The 14676-nt window shown below is 32.5% G+C and overlaps 1 protein-coding gene across 1 annotated transcript in view; it reads right to left on the reverse strand.

Annotated features, from left to right (window-relative positions):
- LOC129232590 (60S ribosomal protein L44) overlaps window positions 1–14132 on the reverse strand; it is a 30516-nt gene extending 16384 nt beyond the window's left edge. The window contains exons 1-2 of the mRNA XM_054866722.1: window positions 14003–14132; window positions 9701–9809 (exon numbers count right to left, since the gene is read on the reverse strand). Of these exons, the coding sequence (XP_054722697.1) occupies window positions 9701–9809; window positions 14003–14005 (112 nt within the window). The 5' untranslated portion in view covers window positions 14006–14132. The remainder of the gene's footprint in view (window positions 1–9700; window positions 9810–14002) is intronic.
- Between the last annotated feature and the right edge of the window lie 544 nt (window positions 14133–14676).

Raw genomic sequence — 14676 nt, forward strand, 5'->3', positions numbered from 1 at the left:
AATTTGTTTATATTAATGACACAGTTTTCATTAAAATTTACATTGCATTAACAATATTCTTGCTGACATGCATGTCTGTCACCATGTCTCTATCCTTTGGCCGCCAATGGCTCCATTTTCTCTAAATTCCCACCATCAATTGGAATTCTCATCAAACTGCTAATAATCTCCATGGACAAACTGCAATGGAGAGTGCTTTTTATTTAATTAATGGCACTAAATCAACTCCCTCAAGCACATTTGCTGGGAAAAATGAAGAGCGAAATCTCCACACGCAAGCGAAGGAATTTTTGTCTTTTGCTTACTCCTTAAAAGGAAAAGTAAAGTCAGAAGGTTTGATCATATTGCCTGCACTTTGTTGCAGGGTTGGCAAAAACCCGGGTTTTTTTAAAAAAGCCCATGGACCCAGGGCTTTTTTAAATAAAACCCAAAAAAAACCCAACTAAAGTTGGGTTTTTTAAAAGAAATCTGGGTTTTTTTGTCTTTTTTTAGGGAAAATGTGGGGTACTTGTAGCATATTGTAGCGTAAGTATATGGACAAAGTGCAAAAATTGTCTTCGGGGAAAAAAAGCTGGAAAACTAGTTAAAATTCAGCATTTTCTGAAGAAAAGTATGAAAGACGAAAAAACCTAAGTATGGTGAAGTTTCGGGTTTTTTAATTTTCATTATTACCAACAGTTAAGGCAAAGTTACTTCTCGAGCGATAAAATCTATTGTTCGTTTTTAATTACTACGTTTTTTTTTTTTTTTTTTGCATTTTACTTTATTGTATTTATTTTGTTATGCAAAACTACTGTAGAACCTCAAGTAGTTTAAATCCCTTTTTACTGAATTCCAGCTTAATCAAGACATTTCTTTGAATTTTATGCTGCCCGTTTTTCTATTTCTGTGTACAGAGTTAGAAATATTCAACTTTTTCATAAGATAATGAATATACTGTATCTGTTCTGTCGACCGTTTGAAAAATCTGTTTATTTCTAAAAAATATACCGTGTGTTTATTAGAGATTTGTGATGTGTTGGTTAGCAGAAAATAATTCACATGAAAGCCTTTTAACTAGATTAGTTTCCTCTGTACACATATTGAGAAAATCAGACGTGACAGGACTTGGTCGAGATAATTTGAGTTATTTATTGACCAGTTCAAGAAAAAAGTTAAATACATTTATTTAAAATCTTTGAAGTATTTTTTTAATGCCGTTAAGAGTTAAGAAATACTATTAAAGTTCAAAATTCATTTTTTATGTTCATTGTCTGCGGTAAATTGTGAAAGTATTTAAATTATTTTTTTTTTTTTAAATTCTCAGAAAATTTAAAAAAACCCAAAAGTGGGCTAAATAATGGGTTTTTTTAAATGGGTTTCTTCAAAAAAACCCATTGGGTCCAACCCAATTGGGTCCAATTCGGCCAACCCTGTTTTGTTGACAGTTGCATTAAAACTTATCCATTGACTTTTTATAGCCAAACGAATTTTGTCACTTAGGTTTTGGTCAAAGTAATTGGGAAGTTAAGCTGTTTTACCATTGCCATAAGCAGCCAAAGCAGTAAGGTTCTCCAATGGCCAATAGTTGAAGTTGCAAATTTTTAACAGAAATTGGGGTTGAAGTAAATTTTGAGTTTTGGTAATGATGCAATAATTTTTCAATAAAATACAAAATAATCAAGTTTTAGGAAGAAATATTCGATTAAAAAATTACATGCCTAGCCAGGTATATAAGGGCAACATGCTTAGCCAGGCATGTAACATTTACACGCTTAGTTAGATAACGTCCCAATCGGAATTTTTACAAGCCCCGGGCAAGTCACAGTATAATTTTCAAGCCCTGATTTTATGCAATTAAAAATTAATTTCAACTATCTGAAGTATATTCAGTAAATTACCACCCAATAGCCAGGGCTAAAGCAGAAATACATGAAATACACGGCCAGCTCAGTCATTTCCAGCCGAGGACTGCAGTTTCGTGCTTATTAGCACTCATCAGCCCGGCATAGGAAAGTGACTGAGCTAGAGATGGAAAACCTCTTAAGGAAGCCAAGAGTGCCAAACAAACTGGTAGCTAATATAGAATTAGCGCAGACCAGACGAGTGACCGAAGCAATGGTTCGGTTCAACTCGAGGATTGAAGGCAAGAATCCTCGGCCTGGCCCCGGTAATTTACTGGATATACCATGCCTTGAATCCTCGAATTGAACCAAACCATTGCTTTGGTCACTCATCTGGTTTGCGCTAATTCTGTAGTAGCTACTAGTTTGTTTGGTACTCTTGGCTTCCTTATGAGGTTTTCCATCTCCAGCTCAGTCACTTTCCTATGCCGGGCTGATGAGTGCCAATAAGCACGAAACTGCAGTCCTCGGCTGGAAATGACTGAGCTGGAGGTGTATTTCATGTATCTGAAGTCAGGGGCCAATCCAGGATTTTTTTCTCGCTACCTATTTTTGTGAAAGTATTGCGTCATTCTATTTTTGTGGACTTTTTTTTATCATTAGCACTGTTTTTGTGAAATTTTAGAAAGAGGCATCCTCATTTTTGTAAAAGAAAAGTAGAATAAGTGAAATTTTAGTTCCAAAAGTGTAAATGTCATCTAGTATTATTTTTAACAGGTTTCGTTTTTTTTTTGGGGGGGGGGGGGGAAGCTAAAAACCTAAGAAGTACAAAAAATGATATCGTAGTTTCAGCTTAATGGGCTATGTACTGTGTACAATATAGAAAATGATGAGAAAAACGGTTTTCCAAAACAGATGTTGAAAGATTGCGATACTATTGCATAAAAACACTTTGGCGAGAAACGGCTAAAAATGAGTTAAAATACTACAAAAAGATTTCTATTTAAGCGATTGTTCATATAAACCAGCTTAGAATTTTATGAGTAAATTTTGTTTTAAACAGAGAAATAAATTTTATATTTTAAAATGTGAATTTTTGAAATTTTTAATGTTTTTGTGAAGCTACCTGATTACTTGATTTTTGTGAAAGTACCGATTTCAAAACAAGATTTTTGTGAAGGTACCGAAAAACGGTAGAAAAACCAGCCTGTATTGGGCCCTGGAAGTAATCGATAAATATTGATTGTACTTTAAACATCGAATACAATTGATTTTCAGTTCCAGTAAAAAAAAAACTTAAACTTTATAAAAAATGTTTACATAAAGATAAAATACATCTTATATATCCAGTCATCCGTTAGGAATTTTGTTTAAAATTAAGCACCTTAAAAGGACCTTTGCAACAGTTCACCGAAATAAAGCACTTTTAAGGACCCGTGGGAAGGACCTGTAGTTGCTCACATTTCTCAGATTTTTTTTCCATCAGAATGTCAGTCGGGGAAAGAAATTTTCCTCATTGAAAATTTTGAGCAAACTAGTAGTCATAACAAGGAGATAAGATCCTGTTTCTTCCCACGGAAATTAGTCTAAAATTTGGAAATTACTCCATCTATTTGCACAGGTATAACATTTTTATGCATAAATTTGCAAGGTAGTTTTCCGATAAAGGTATGCATGTCGTTCTGTTTCGCATTTTAATTAATTTCTACCCAAGGTTTAAGCCGAGTTGAAAAGATCTTCAACTAAGAAGCTAAAATTAAAATAAAAGCTTTAGCAAAATGCTAAAACGTTGAAGGTCTTCCTAAACGACTCGATTTATTCATCAACTCTGCAATTTAAAACCAAATTCAAAGTTCAGCCGCCACATCTTTAAAGAATTAAAGTAAAAGCTATATTTATTTTTAATTTGAAATTAAAAAAAATAGGACTATATGTATTATTGAGAAAACACAAGTTTTACTTTTATAAGTCCACTCCCCCCCCCCCCCCCAATACATGCAGTACTGGGGGGACTAATGCTCATTAAGTTTTGATGCACTTCATAATAATTTTCACACCTAGCTAAAAATTTTAATTGCAACAGTTCACTGAAATAAAGCACTTTTAAAACCCGTGGGAAGGACATGTAGTTGCTCACATTTCTCAGATTATTTTTTTCGTCAGAATGTCAGTCGGGGAAAGAAATTTTCCTCATTGAAAATGTTGAGCAAACTAGTAGTCATAACAAGGAAATAAGGTCCTGTTTCTTCCCACGGAAATTAGTCTAAAATTTGGAAATTTGGAAAATGCTCCATCTATTTGCACAGGTATAACATTTTTATGCATAAATTTGCAAGGGAGTTTTCCTATAAAGGTATGTATGTCGCGCTGTTTTGCATTTTGTTTAATTTCTATCTACCCAAGGTTTAAACCGAGTTGAAAAGATTTTCAACTAAGAAGCTAAAATTAAAATAAAAGCTTTAGCAAAATGCTAAAATGTTGAAGGTCTTCCTAAACGACTCGATTTATTCATCAACTCTGCAATTTAAAACCAAATTCAAAGTTCAGCCGCCACATCTTTAAAGAATTAAAGTAAAAGATACATTTATTTTTAATTTGAAATTAAAAAAATAGGACTATATGTATTATTGAGAAAACACAAGTTTTACTTTTATAAGTCCACTCCCCCCCCCCCAATACATGCAGTACTGGGGGGACTAATGCTCATTAAGTTTTGATGCACTTCATAATAATTTTCACACCTAGCTAAAATTTTTGATAACATTAAGCATCGCCATGATAGCTTCCTCTTCGGATTGTGCACTGTTCATTTATTTAGTCCTTTACTTAAGCAAAAACGACTTGACTCATTTTCATATTTTAGTTAGTATTTTATCATTTTACAAGAAATGTGACTTTAGTGGAAACCACGTGATATTCACAAGTATATAGCCTTTGAATGTTGCTTTGCAATATGGCGGAAAATTAATTTTAAACACTAAAAATACAAAATGTGCCAAATGACATACTTGTCACAGAAAAGTATCATTTGCACTTTATTCCCAAAATTTTGAACTTTGTCTTTTGATTCTTATATATTTGAGCTACTACGTATCTCTACAAAGTATAAAATGAATCCTCCAAAAAGCACCTGTTTGTTTAAACGCGCAAAACTCGAGAACTTTTTTTACCCGGCCGATTTCGCTGGAATTTTAACAGTGGTATCTTTCAGCCCTGGAAATGTTTGCAGACCAGTTCGAAAAAAATTCGACGAGTAGTTCTTTTTTCATTCCAATTTAGGCCCAATTGTCACATAAATTCCCAAATATAGGGTGAAAAAGTACTCGCACACATTAATATTACATATCGTTGAAAAGAATAGACTTTTCTGCGTTCTGCGAAATTTGTTTCAATGCACCAACTTAAATACGGTGGGAGTTATTCACGTTTTTAACTATTTTTTTTAAAGCTTAGCTGAAATTTAGGCACTACTTTCTTTATTAAATCTATCAATAAAAAGTGAAAGAATTATCCCAGTTTTCTTTTTGACACCATTGGAAAAACTCTATAGTAATCTATCTAAAACTCTATAGTATCTTTTTACTCTATAGTAATCTCGACCTATGGTCGAAAAACTAAGCTTCTATCTCCAAAGGAAAAAAAAAGTTACATGCCTTTTCAAATCAAGTTTAAAAAATCCCATGCCCATTAAAATTGTTAACCATTTTCTTTCGCATTTTAATTCCTTAAACTTACTTTATTTTGTGTTTCAATGGTTACTCTTTTTCAATCTATCTTTCTTGATTTAATTTCTTAAAAGTATTTTAATATCTGTCATCATTGTTTGGGAGGGAAATTTTGCATGATTTTTTTATTATTATTATTTATTTATTAAAGCCTGATTGTTGAATATATGTCACTTGACCATTTTTATTTTTAAGGTGCACCGGGCAAAGCTGGGCAATGCATCTAGTCATAATATGAAGTACAGTAAAACCTGTAAAGTTGACCACCTGTCTATGTTGACTGCTTTTGTCAGGAACGGAATTAGCCCTATCTCATATAATGAAGGAAAAACCTCTGTAACTTGACCACCTGTCTATCTTGACCACTAATGTACGCCAAATTTGGTCTTGAGTATTGTAAAAAACCCTTTGTAAGTAGACCACTTGGTTTATTTTTTTAAACTTTCTTCAGCATTTTATTTTATTACTTATTTATTTATTATAATATTTTATTTTTTTTTTTGATAGCGTTCAAAGAATGTTTTTAATGCTTTAATGACATACTAGCATTTTACTAACTATCTCCAAACTTGTTTTTCATTTGTTGTTCTATTTGAGATAGCTTTTCGTATTCTTTTCAATAAAAATAGATGTCAGTAGAAAAGTTCATAGTCTTTTCTTTCAGATGCAATACAGTGTGGCAACACAGGAATTCTGCAAAAAAGAGTAGGCCCGGATCTATACATTTTGGGCCCCCTGCAAAAAAATATGTGGGCCTCTCCCTAGTGGCCAGCACTGTCTATTTGAAAAGCGATAAGCCTAAGTGCTAGTCATTTTTTCTCTTTTTTCATCAATTTATAGGGCTGTTAGCCCATTTAAGGACGCGGGCCCCTTGCACTGCGGGTACGCAGATCTGGGCCTGCTAATAAGTAAAGTTACATGTTTCTGGTGCAAGGGATTAAGACATTTTAATTTTGCCTTTATGAACTGGGAGAGTCGAGCTTGTTGCTCTTTGTGCTATAAATTTTACATAAAAAGGCTTCAAAAAGAAAGTTAGTTGAACTTGAAATTAATAAAGAGTATGAAACATTAAGAGCAATTGAAAATGGAGAAAGCCAGAGAAAATTAGGTGGCATATATGGAATTTCTAAATCTACAGAGTCTAATATAGTTAAAAAAGTAGGGAAAATAACAAAAGTATTTGAATAGTATGTTTAATTATTGTTTCAATTTCAATAATGTTAAACAATGAAAGTGGAGCTGAACAGAAAGAGTAAGGGTGAATTCCTCAAAAAATGAATACATGGTGCAAGAAATGACGGAAAAAAACATTACCGCCCTTTATAAGTTGACCACCTGTTTAAGTTGACCGCCAAAGTACTGCACCGCGAGTGGTCAACTTACACAGGTTTCACTGTATCAACTTTTATAGAGCCTTTTTTGCATTTAAAAAATAATTTTTTGTACATGTCGCAAGCATGTACAAAGCATTATTTTTTGAACTCAAAAAAAAGCTTATATTCCATATCATTATACCTAAGCAATCATTCCTTAGATTTGAATACATAAGAATTAAAAGGCGAATTTTAAAATTTGGAGAATATAGTGTAAACGTGTGGTAAAAAAATTTTCATTTGTACAAACGGATTGAGCAAAAATATTAAATAAAAATATATAAAATAATGAATTAAGCGTTGAGATAGAAAGTATATTAGAATGATTCAAAATACAGTGAAATCTCATTACAACAAACTTCAAAGACTGCAAATTTTGTTTAAGTTAGGACTGAAAATTTGTTTTGTTGAAAGACATTTTGTTCTATTGGTATCAGGGTTGGTAAAAAAAACGGTTTTTTTTTCCAAAAAAAAAAGGTTTTTTGGTTTAAACCAGGTTTTTTTGGTTTAAACCAGGTTTTTTTAAGTTTAAATACTATTTGCGAGAAAAACAATTAATTTTCGGAAGGTAATTAAGGTCCCATGTAATTAACAGTTATTCAATAGTCACATTATACCTAATTTCTTAATTAATTAAAGAGATTAGTACAAAATCTTGTAACTAAATTAAATAATTAAAATAGCTTTCTGCTTCCAATGAACAAAAGGGGGGAAAAAACTAAGAATTATCTGCACCCAATAGATATAAAGCAGCATAGGTGTATAGCCAATCAAAATCTTTTGAGCACACAGAATCCAAAAAAAAAAAAAAAACATCAATGGAGAGTGTAGTTTATATGTGAAGATTTATATATTTCTCAATCAATTTTTTCACATACATTTACATTTTGTTCTGGGAATTTAAAAATGTCTTTTAATCTTCCTACATTATAATATAAGGAACTATTATATATCATAATATGAAGTATAAATTTTTTTTAAAAATTTGATTCAAAAAATATTATTTGTGTTCACCTGCAGAACAAATCTTAATTTTTAGGCAAAAATGTCACACCCCTGCAACAGGAGTGAGCAATATAATGGATTGCATCTACAATAAAAGATTCAATCCTTAGTAAATCTTAACTAATCATGCAAATTAAGCATAATGATGGAAGTTGACTGAAATCTGCTTTATGGCACATATATGAAATATATATATATATATATATATATATATATTGATTAAAGCTTGTAATATATTTTGAAGAAGCAACTCTGCAATTTTAGTATTTATCTCTGCAACTTAGCTAGGAACTTAGCATAAATGGAATTTTACATTTTTCAATATGTGTGGGGAAACAATGTAAACCTGTAAAACGGATTTTTTTTTTTTTTTTTTGGCTTTTTTTTTTACCATTTTTTAAAAAAACTGCATGGTTTTTTTTAAAAACCAATTAGTTTAAACCAATGTGGTTTAAACCAAACAACCCTGATTGGTATTTATGGTAGTGCGATTTTACTGTTCTTAATTTTGCTACAGAATACTGCATGTTATTGTAATAAAAGGTAAGTCTGCTGATTTAAGACTTTAAAACCCATACTGCCAACTCTCATTAACTCTAAAGTTCCATGGGACCAGCTAAAAACCAACACGAATTTTTCTGCAATAGAAATAAAGGGGCAACATAAACGCATTTTTTTTTTCTACATTTTTGTCAGCTTTTGTACTTTAGCTTCCTCATACAACCTTGCTCATCTGCTCTGCGCCAAAATTGAAGCATGAATTTCAATTTTCTGCATTTCTCTTTTGTTAGTATGCAATCTAAAAAACGTGCATCTTCAAATATTTCATAACTCATTTCTGCAAATGCTGCACTTTAGCTTCCCACAGCAACATTCGTAGTTCAATTACAAGGTTCATACTCTTCTAGACAAAATGAATTTCAGGAGTTTTCAGGAGTCAAAAGCAAAATTTTCAGGAGTAACACGAGCGGTTTTTACAAGAAAATTAGTTTCAGTAACATTTAATCTACTTTGTCAAATTTTTAATTGATTAGTAATTTTTTTCCACACACTATTCAATCAAAAAAAAAAAAAAAAGAATTAAAAATTGGATTCAAAATATTTGAAAATAACAGGAATACACAAAATATTAGATACATCGGCATTTTATCAGTACTAAATATACTACAAAATGGCAATAGCACTACTCATTAGCAATATAGAAAATATGTTTAATGGCTGTTGCTGTTTAACACAAAAACTAGCACATGTTCTTGGTTTGTTCTCTAGTGGCAGTTACAATCAGTAACCGTAATGGGCATGTTTGAACAGAATAGCAGGTCAGTCGGTTCGAACACACCCCATGTCTTTGCGGAAAGCATTTGGGTGCTCTATATAATACAAAAATTTTGATTGGTTGACAGCGATTCAATATGGCTGCCTAAACGAAAATGACATGGAATTAAAATTAGAGATTGTTGTTGAAAATTATTTTCAGGAGGAGAGGGGAAAAATCAGGAGGTTAAAACAAAAATTCAGGAGTTTTAAGGGTCCATAGAAGAAATAAAATTTCAGGAGTTTTTCAGGAGGTGTATGAACCCTGAATTAATGGGATCATCAGTCACTTCACGATCCAATGAAAACTTTGACATAAAGGAACATTTGAGCAACTAGGCCTTGAAGTAACGCAAGTTGTTGTTGTTATAGATTATTCAAATATACCATTATCATGAAAAACGAAAATTGTAATAAACATTCTCGAAAAAACATAAAAAAGAAGATTTTTTCAACATACCTTGAGCCCAAACGGAGTCTTTTCCTTTCTTATATTGTGTTACTTTGTGCAAAGTGTGTTTCTTGCATTTACCTTTGCAAAAGGTACGTCTCGTCTTGGGTACGTTCACCTGAGGAAAATGCCAATAATAACAATGTGACCATGGAGCAAAACTTGATAGAGAAAACCATTCGTTCTAACATTACAAAATCATTGAAAAAAGTCGTAACTGGGGCATTCCAAGGTATTTTTGACATTTATGTAGAGTCCGTAACGTGACGTTTTTTGCCATAACTTTTTAATTTACTGTTTGATTAGCATATTATTTTATTTTGATCTTTTCCTACCAACACACCAGCCCAAATTAAAATAATTTGCAAATCAAACGGTAAATTAAAGTTATGGCAAAAAAAGGTCACGTCACGGACTCTACATAAATGTAAAAAATACCGTGGAATGCCCCAACTGTATGTAGAACATATTTAGAGTTCCAATAACAGAAATATTAGTACGAATACAATACAGTCACTAAACTTTAACTACGAATTAAAATAAATTTTTATTTTTCATACAAATAGCTGGTTCAGACAAAGAGAAATAAACAAGGAGCAGTGTGAAAAAAATTATCATTATCATGGAACTATACGAAATCGAATATATATATAGAATACAACTTAAAAGGCAAAAAAGAACTAAAATCACATGTAAACAAACATACGGTAAAAAACTTTTTTTAACGCATTAAAAACCAGGGGTCGATCCAGCGCCAAATTGGGGCCGCTTTGCGGCCCCTTCACAAAATTCCGCATGGCAAAAGCGGCCCCATTCACAAAATTCCGCGTCGCAGAAGCGGCCCCATTCACAAAATTCCCCATCGCAAAAGCGGCCCCATTCACAAAATTCCGCGTCGCAGAAGCGGCCCCATTCACAAAATTCCCCATCGCAAAAGCGGCCCCATTCACAAAATTCCGCGTCGCAGAAGCGGCCCCATTCACAAAATTCCCCATCGCAAAAGCGGCCCCATTCACAAAATTCCGCGTCGTAAAAGCAGCCCCTTCACAAAAATTTATAAAAAGGCAGCCTTTTCACAATATTTTTTAACCGCAAATGTGTACGCATCTACGCGGGAGCCTCTTCCACCTTCCCCAATCTTATCTTTTTGCTTGCTGCGTGAGGTGTTTTTGCTCGAGAGCGTCAGAGGGGGGACGGGAGAGGGACACTTGTGATTGGTAGCTTGTTTTCAGGAAAATCTTAAATTTTTCTTTGATTATGCAATATATATTTAGTATTAATTTGTGTTGAGTTTCAAAATCCAATTCTAAAATAACTTTACTTAAAATAAACATATTTACATGCTGTTTTTATATTTTTATTTCTTTTGAAGATCTTGATTTCCTTACATCGGCCATGGTAAACGAATTTTTCGCATTTTTGATGTTTACTGTACCTTGTTAAGAGGCAAACAAATAAAATTTCTTATATATTTATTAACATCATTAAATTGCAAAAGTTTCAAACGAAATACCTATTCTGTAAGAAAGTCAAAAGTCAAAAAATTAAACATTGAATGCTGGTGCAGTATTATTTTGGATTTTAATTACTTTTAAGTTTTTCAAACACATACATGGAATCTTTAATGAGTATTTCACTTCTGTGTTAAGAAATACGTGATATCTTTGAGTCTGTTCATTTTGTATTTATTAGGAGTTATCATTACGTTCAGCAGCATGTGCAATTTTCATTGCTCTTAAAGTGCTCTAAAGAGTTTCATTGCTCTAAAGAGAGGGGCAAACAGGAAATCTGTTGTGAGACTTTCACCTTAAGAAAGTGTGCCTTGCATACAGGGGTGGCAAATAGGGGGTGCGAGAGGGGGCGGTTGCACCCCCAAATTTTTCACTAAGAATAATATAAAATGGTAAAATTCAATTTAGATAACTTAGAAAATCATTTGCCTGAATTTTCAGAACAGAAAAAACTGATTGAGGATAAGTGTTTGCCTTAACTAAAGAAGTAATCGCTTCATATGGGTTAAATATTTCAAAATTGAGTAATCTATGTTATGATGGAGCATCTTGTATGAGATACCCGTACAGTCTGTGCAATTTTTACGAGTAAATTCCATGTCATTTTGCATAAATTTTTATGCTCATATTATAACTTAATGTTCAGCTAGTAAGTGTTCATTGACGCCATGTACTAGAAACACATTTTAGCAACTCGGTGTATCATATGCTTTCATGGGAACTTTTTGTAAAGATATGCTATTTTTGAAAAACATCTCACATCAAAAAATACTTTCACATCAACAAATGTATCTTGAGGCTCTTTACTTGACAATCTCCGAGTGACACAAGATGGTCTTCAAGAGTTATAAAAGCCCCCTGGAAGAATTACTGGAAAGTGACCTTTTCATTGATAAAAAATTTGATGTCATTTTAATATGTATGCCTTTGTCTGAATTTTTTGTTTACTTTATTTATACTGCGGAGCGTTTTTTTGATAAATGCTACACTCTATCATAAAAATTTTAATTCGCTAATCTTTATTCTTGGATTGACAATTGAAACTCTTAGTTATTTTCGCATTAATGCATACTTGAACCAGGTGTGGCACTTTGTGACAGAACTTTTCGTAACAGTTTTTAATGTATGCCAATGTGGAAGAGGTGACAAAACCCAGACGAAGTTTTAGTCAAAATATTAAATCAATATTTTGAATAAACTGATCAATTCAGTTTCTCAAGAAATTGAGACAGGATTTAATGAGATATATTTATTATTGGTCTTAACTTCAATATTATGTAGGTCGGTTATAGAAAGCGAAAAAGAAAATATTACACTTATAAGTAATAGCATGAGGGAAGAGGAATTGTTTTGTGAATTGTGATTATACTTTTTAATGACACAAAATAAATACTAACCTATTTAAAAAGCTTTCTTGGTTATTTTAAAGAGAGGAATCTAAAGGAAATGTGCTTTTTTGACATAACTTTCTTGCTTCCATTGTTTTTTGACTGTTTCAATCAGGTCAGTCATTTGAAAGACGACTTACGTGATTAAATTGAAAAATAGATGTAAATAAAGCACAAGTTTACACGAAAATACAGCATATAGCTATTTCAAGGCTACAAAAATGGAGCCTCTTCATCAGTGTAAAAAACTACGCACACAACCAGAAAGTTGTAGGAGAACTGAACGTCAACCAATTTTGACTTGCGTGTCTCAGGAGCGCAATGAGGCAAAGCAAGACCTTCCTCTTTAGCCATATATACTGGCAATAAATTAAGTCATTGGATATTGATTAACTATAGTTACAAAATTTTCTGTTCTTCCTAACTCCAAAAATAGCAGATTAAAACTTTACTAAAAAATAAAAACTAGTACCGAGATATTTTGTGAGATAACTTATAACAAAATAAATTTAAAGCTTCGGTCGAAAAAATTTTAATTGTTCTTTACAAACCTAATTATTCTTAACATTAAAACCATTTAATTATCAGTTCTTGTGAAAAACAATATGTATTTTATACCGTTGTGAGGAAATTCATGTTCAAGAAACTCGACCCCCCAAACGAAATGCTGAAATGCCGCCCCTGCTTGCATATGTATATTTGTAAAAAGCAATAAATGTAATGTATGTGTCAAATTACGAATAAAATGTTAAGGGTCTTACTTCCCCCCTCCCCCAGCGCATTTTCTCTTGACAGCTTTCAGGTATTCTTCAAGAACTTGCAATCACCCCTGAAACCTGTCTAGGGCTTTTCTATAACGATACGACAGCTAAAAATGCTTTAATGTAATCTTTTCCAAGAAAAAAATCACGAGAAGGTCTTTTTTACAAAAATAAAGAAAATTCACAAAAATATTTTGCTTTTTCACAAAAATAACGAAATTTCACAAAAATATTTTGCCTTTTCACAAAATGGGGACCCAAAAAATAAAACCTGGATCGACCCCTGAAAACAAATCAAATCGATTTCTGAGAATCGATGTGAATTCTGTACAGAAAATAACCGAGTAGGCTTAAGTTCTCGGTCACAAATGCACTATTGTAAACGCTGGATTAACAACTAATATTTAATACTGCATTAACATTTAAAAAAGCTAAATCACACATGTTTAGAAAAAGATTTTTCATTAATATGAAAATTTATGGCAGAAATAAACATGCCGCATGTCGTGAATAGTTACACGTGTCAAGATAATCAAGTTTGGTACTTACGATTACTGTACAAGATTATAATGATAAAAAAATTATATGAAACGGCAGAAAGTAATCACACTAATTTCAGAGTTGATAAAAACAATAAATAAATGAACATACCATTTTAATTTGTTAACTTTATTTCGTTTCCTTCGAAACGCCAATTCGCAATGAATTTTCAGGTTGTTGCCACTCACGCTGTTTTTGCGACAAAGAGGAGTTTAAAAAACCAAAAGAAAAAAACTTTTCCTCCACATCCATGATGGAGTTACTTCAAGAGATTTTTAGGGATTTTCTTTGTGAGGAAATCGTAATAATTTCCCTCATTAACCCTTTGAATTTAAAATACAATTCTTACTTATATAAAGTACTTGTTTATGCACCCAATTTATAGATTATTTTGCTTGATCCGCCCTCTCATTAATTCAGACGACCTGCTGGAACACCTAATTCGGATTAGAGTCCCAAAATGAAAACATTGTCATATAGGGACTCTAATCCGGATCAATGAGGCTCAACGGTGTACGTTTTTGACCCTTCTACGCCGCTGAAGTCTGACGTCACAACATGGCGCTGGGCAACAACAAACGATTAGTGTGTTGAAACTACCGCAGTGTTTGTCGAGAATGGCTTCGTTCTACGATATTACCATCTTTTTTTCCGAAAATATTAAATTAATTGAACGAGGGGAAAACCATTTGAAATCTTCTCATCTTCAAAGTTTTTCTTTTGATCCCGAAATGTAAGATATTCGAGGAACTGTACAAGCGTCAATGCGGGATACTACATACTCA

Source organism: Uloborus diversus, unplaced genomic scaffold, assembly GCF_026930045.1.
Source record: "Uloborus diversus isolate 005 unplaced genomic scaffold, Udiv.v.3.1 scaffold_13, whole genome shotgun sequence".
NCBI classification, from domain to species: Eukaryota; Metazoa; Arthropoda; class Arachnida; order Araneae; family Uloboridae; genus Uloborus; species Uloborus diversus.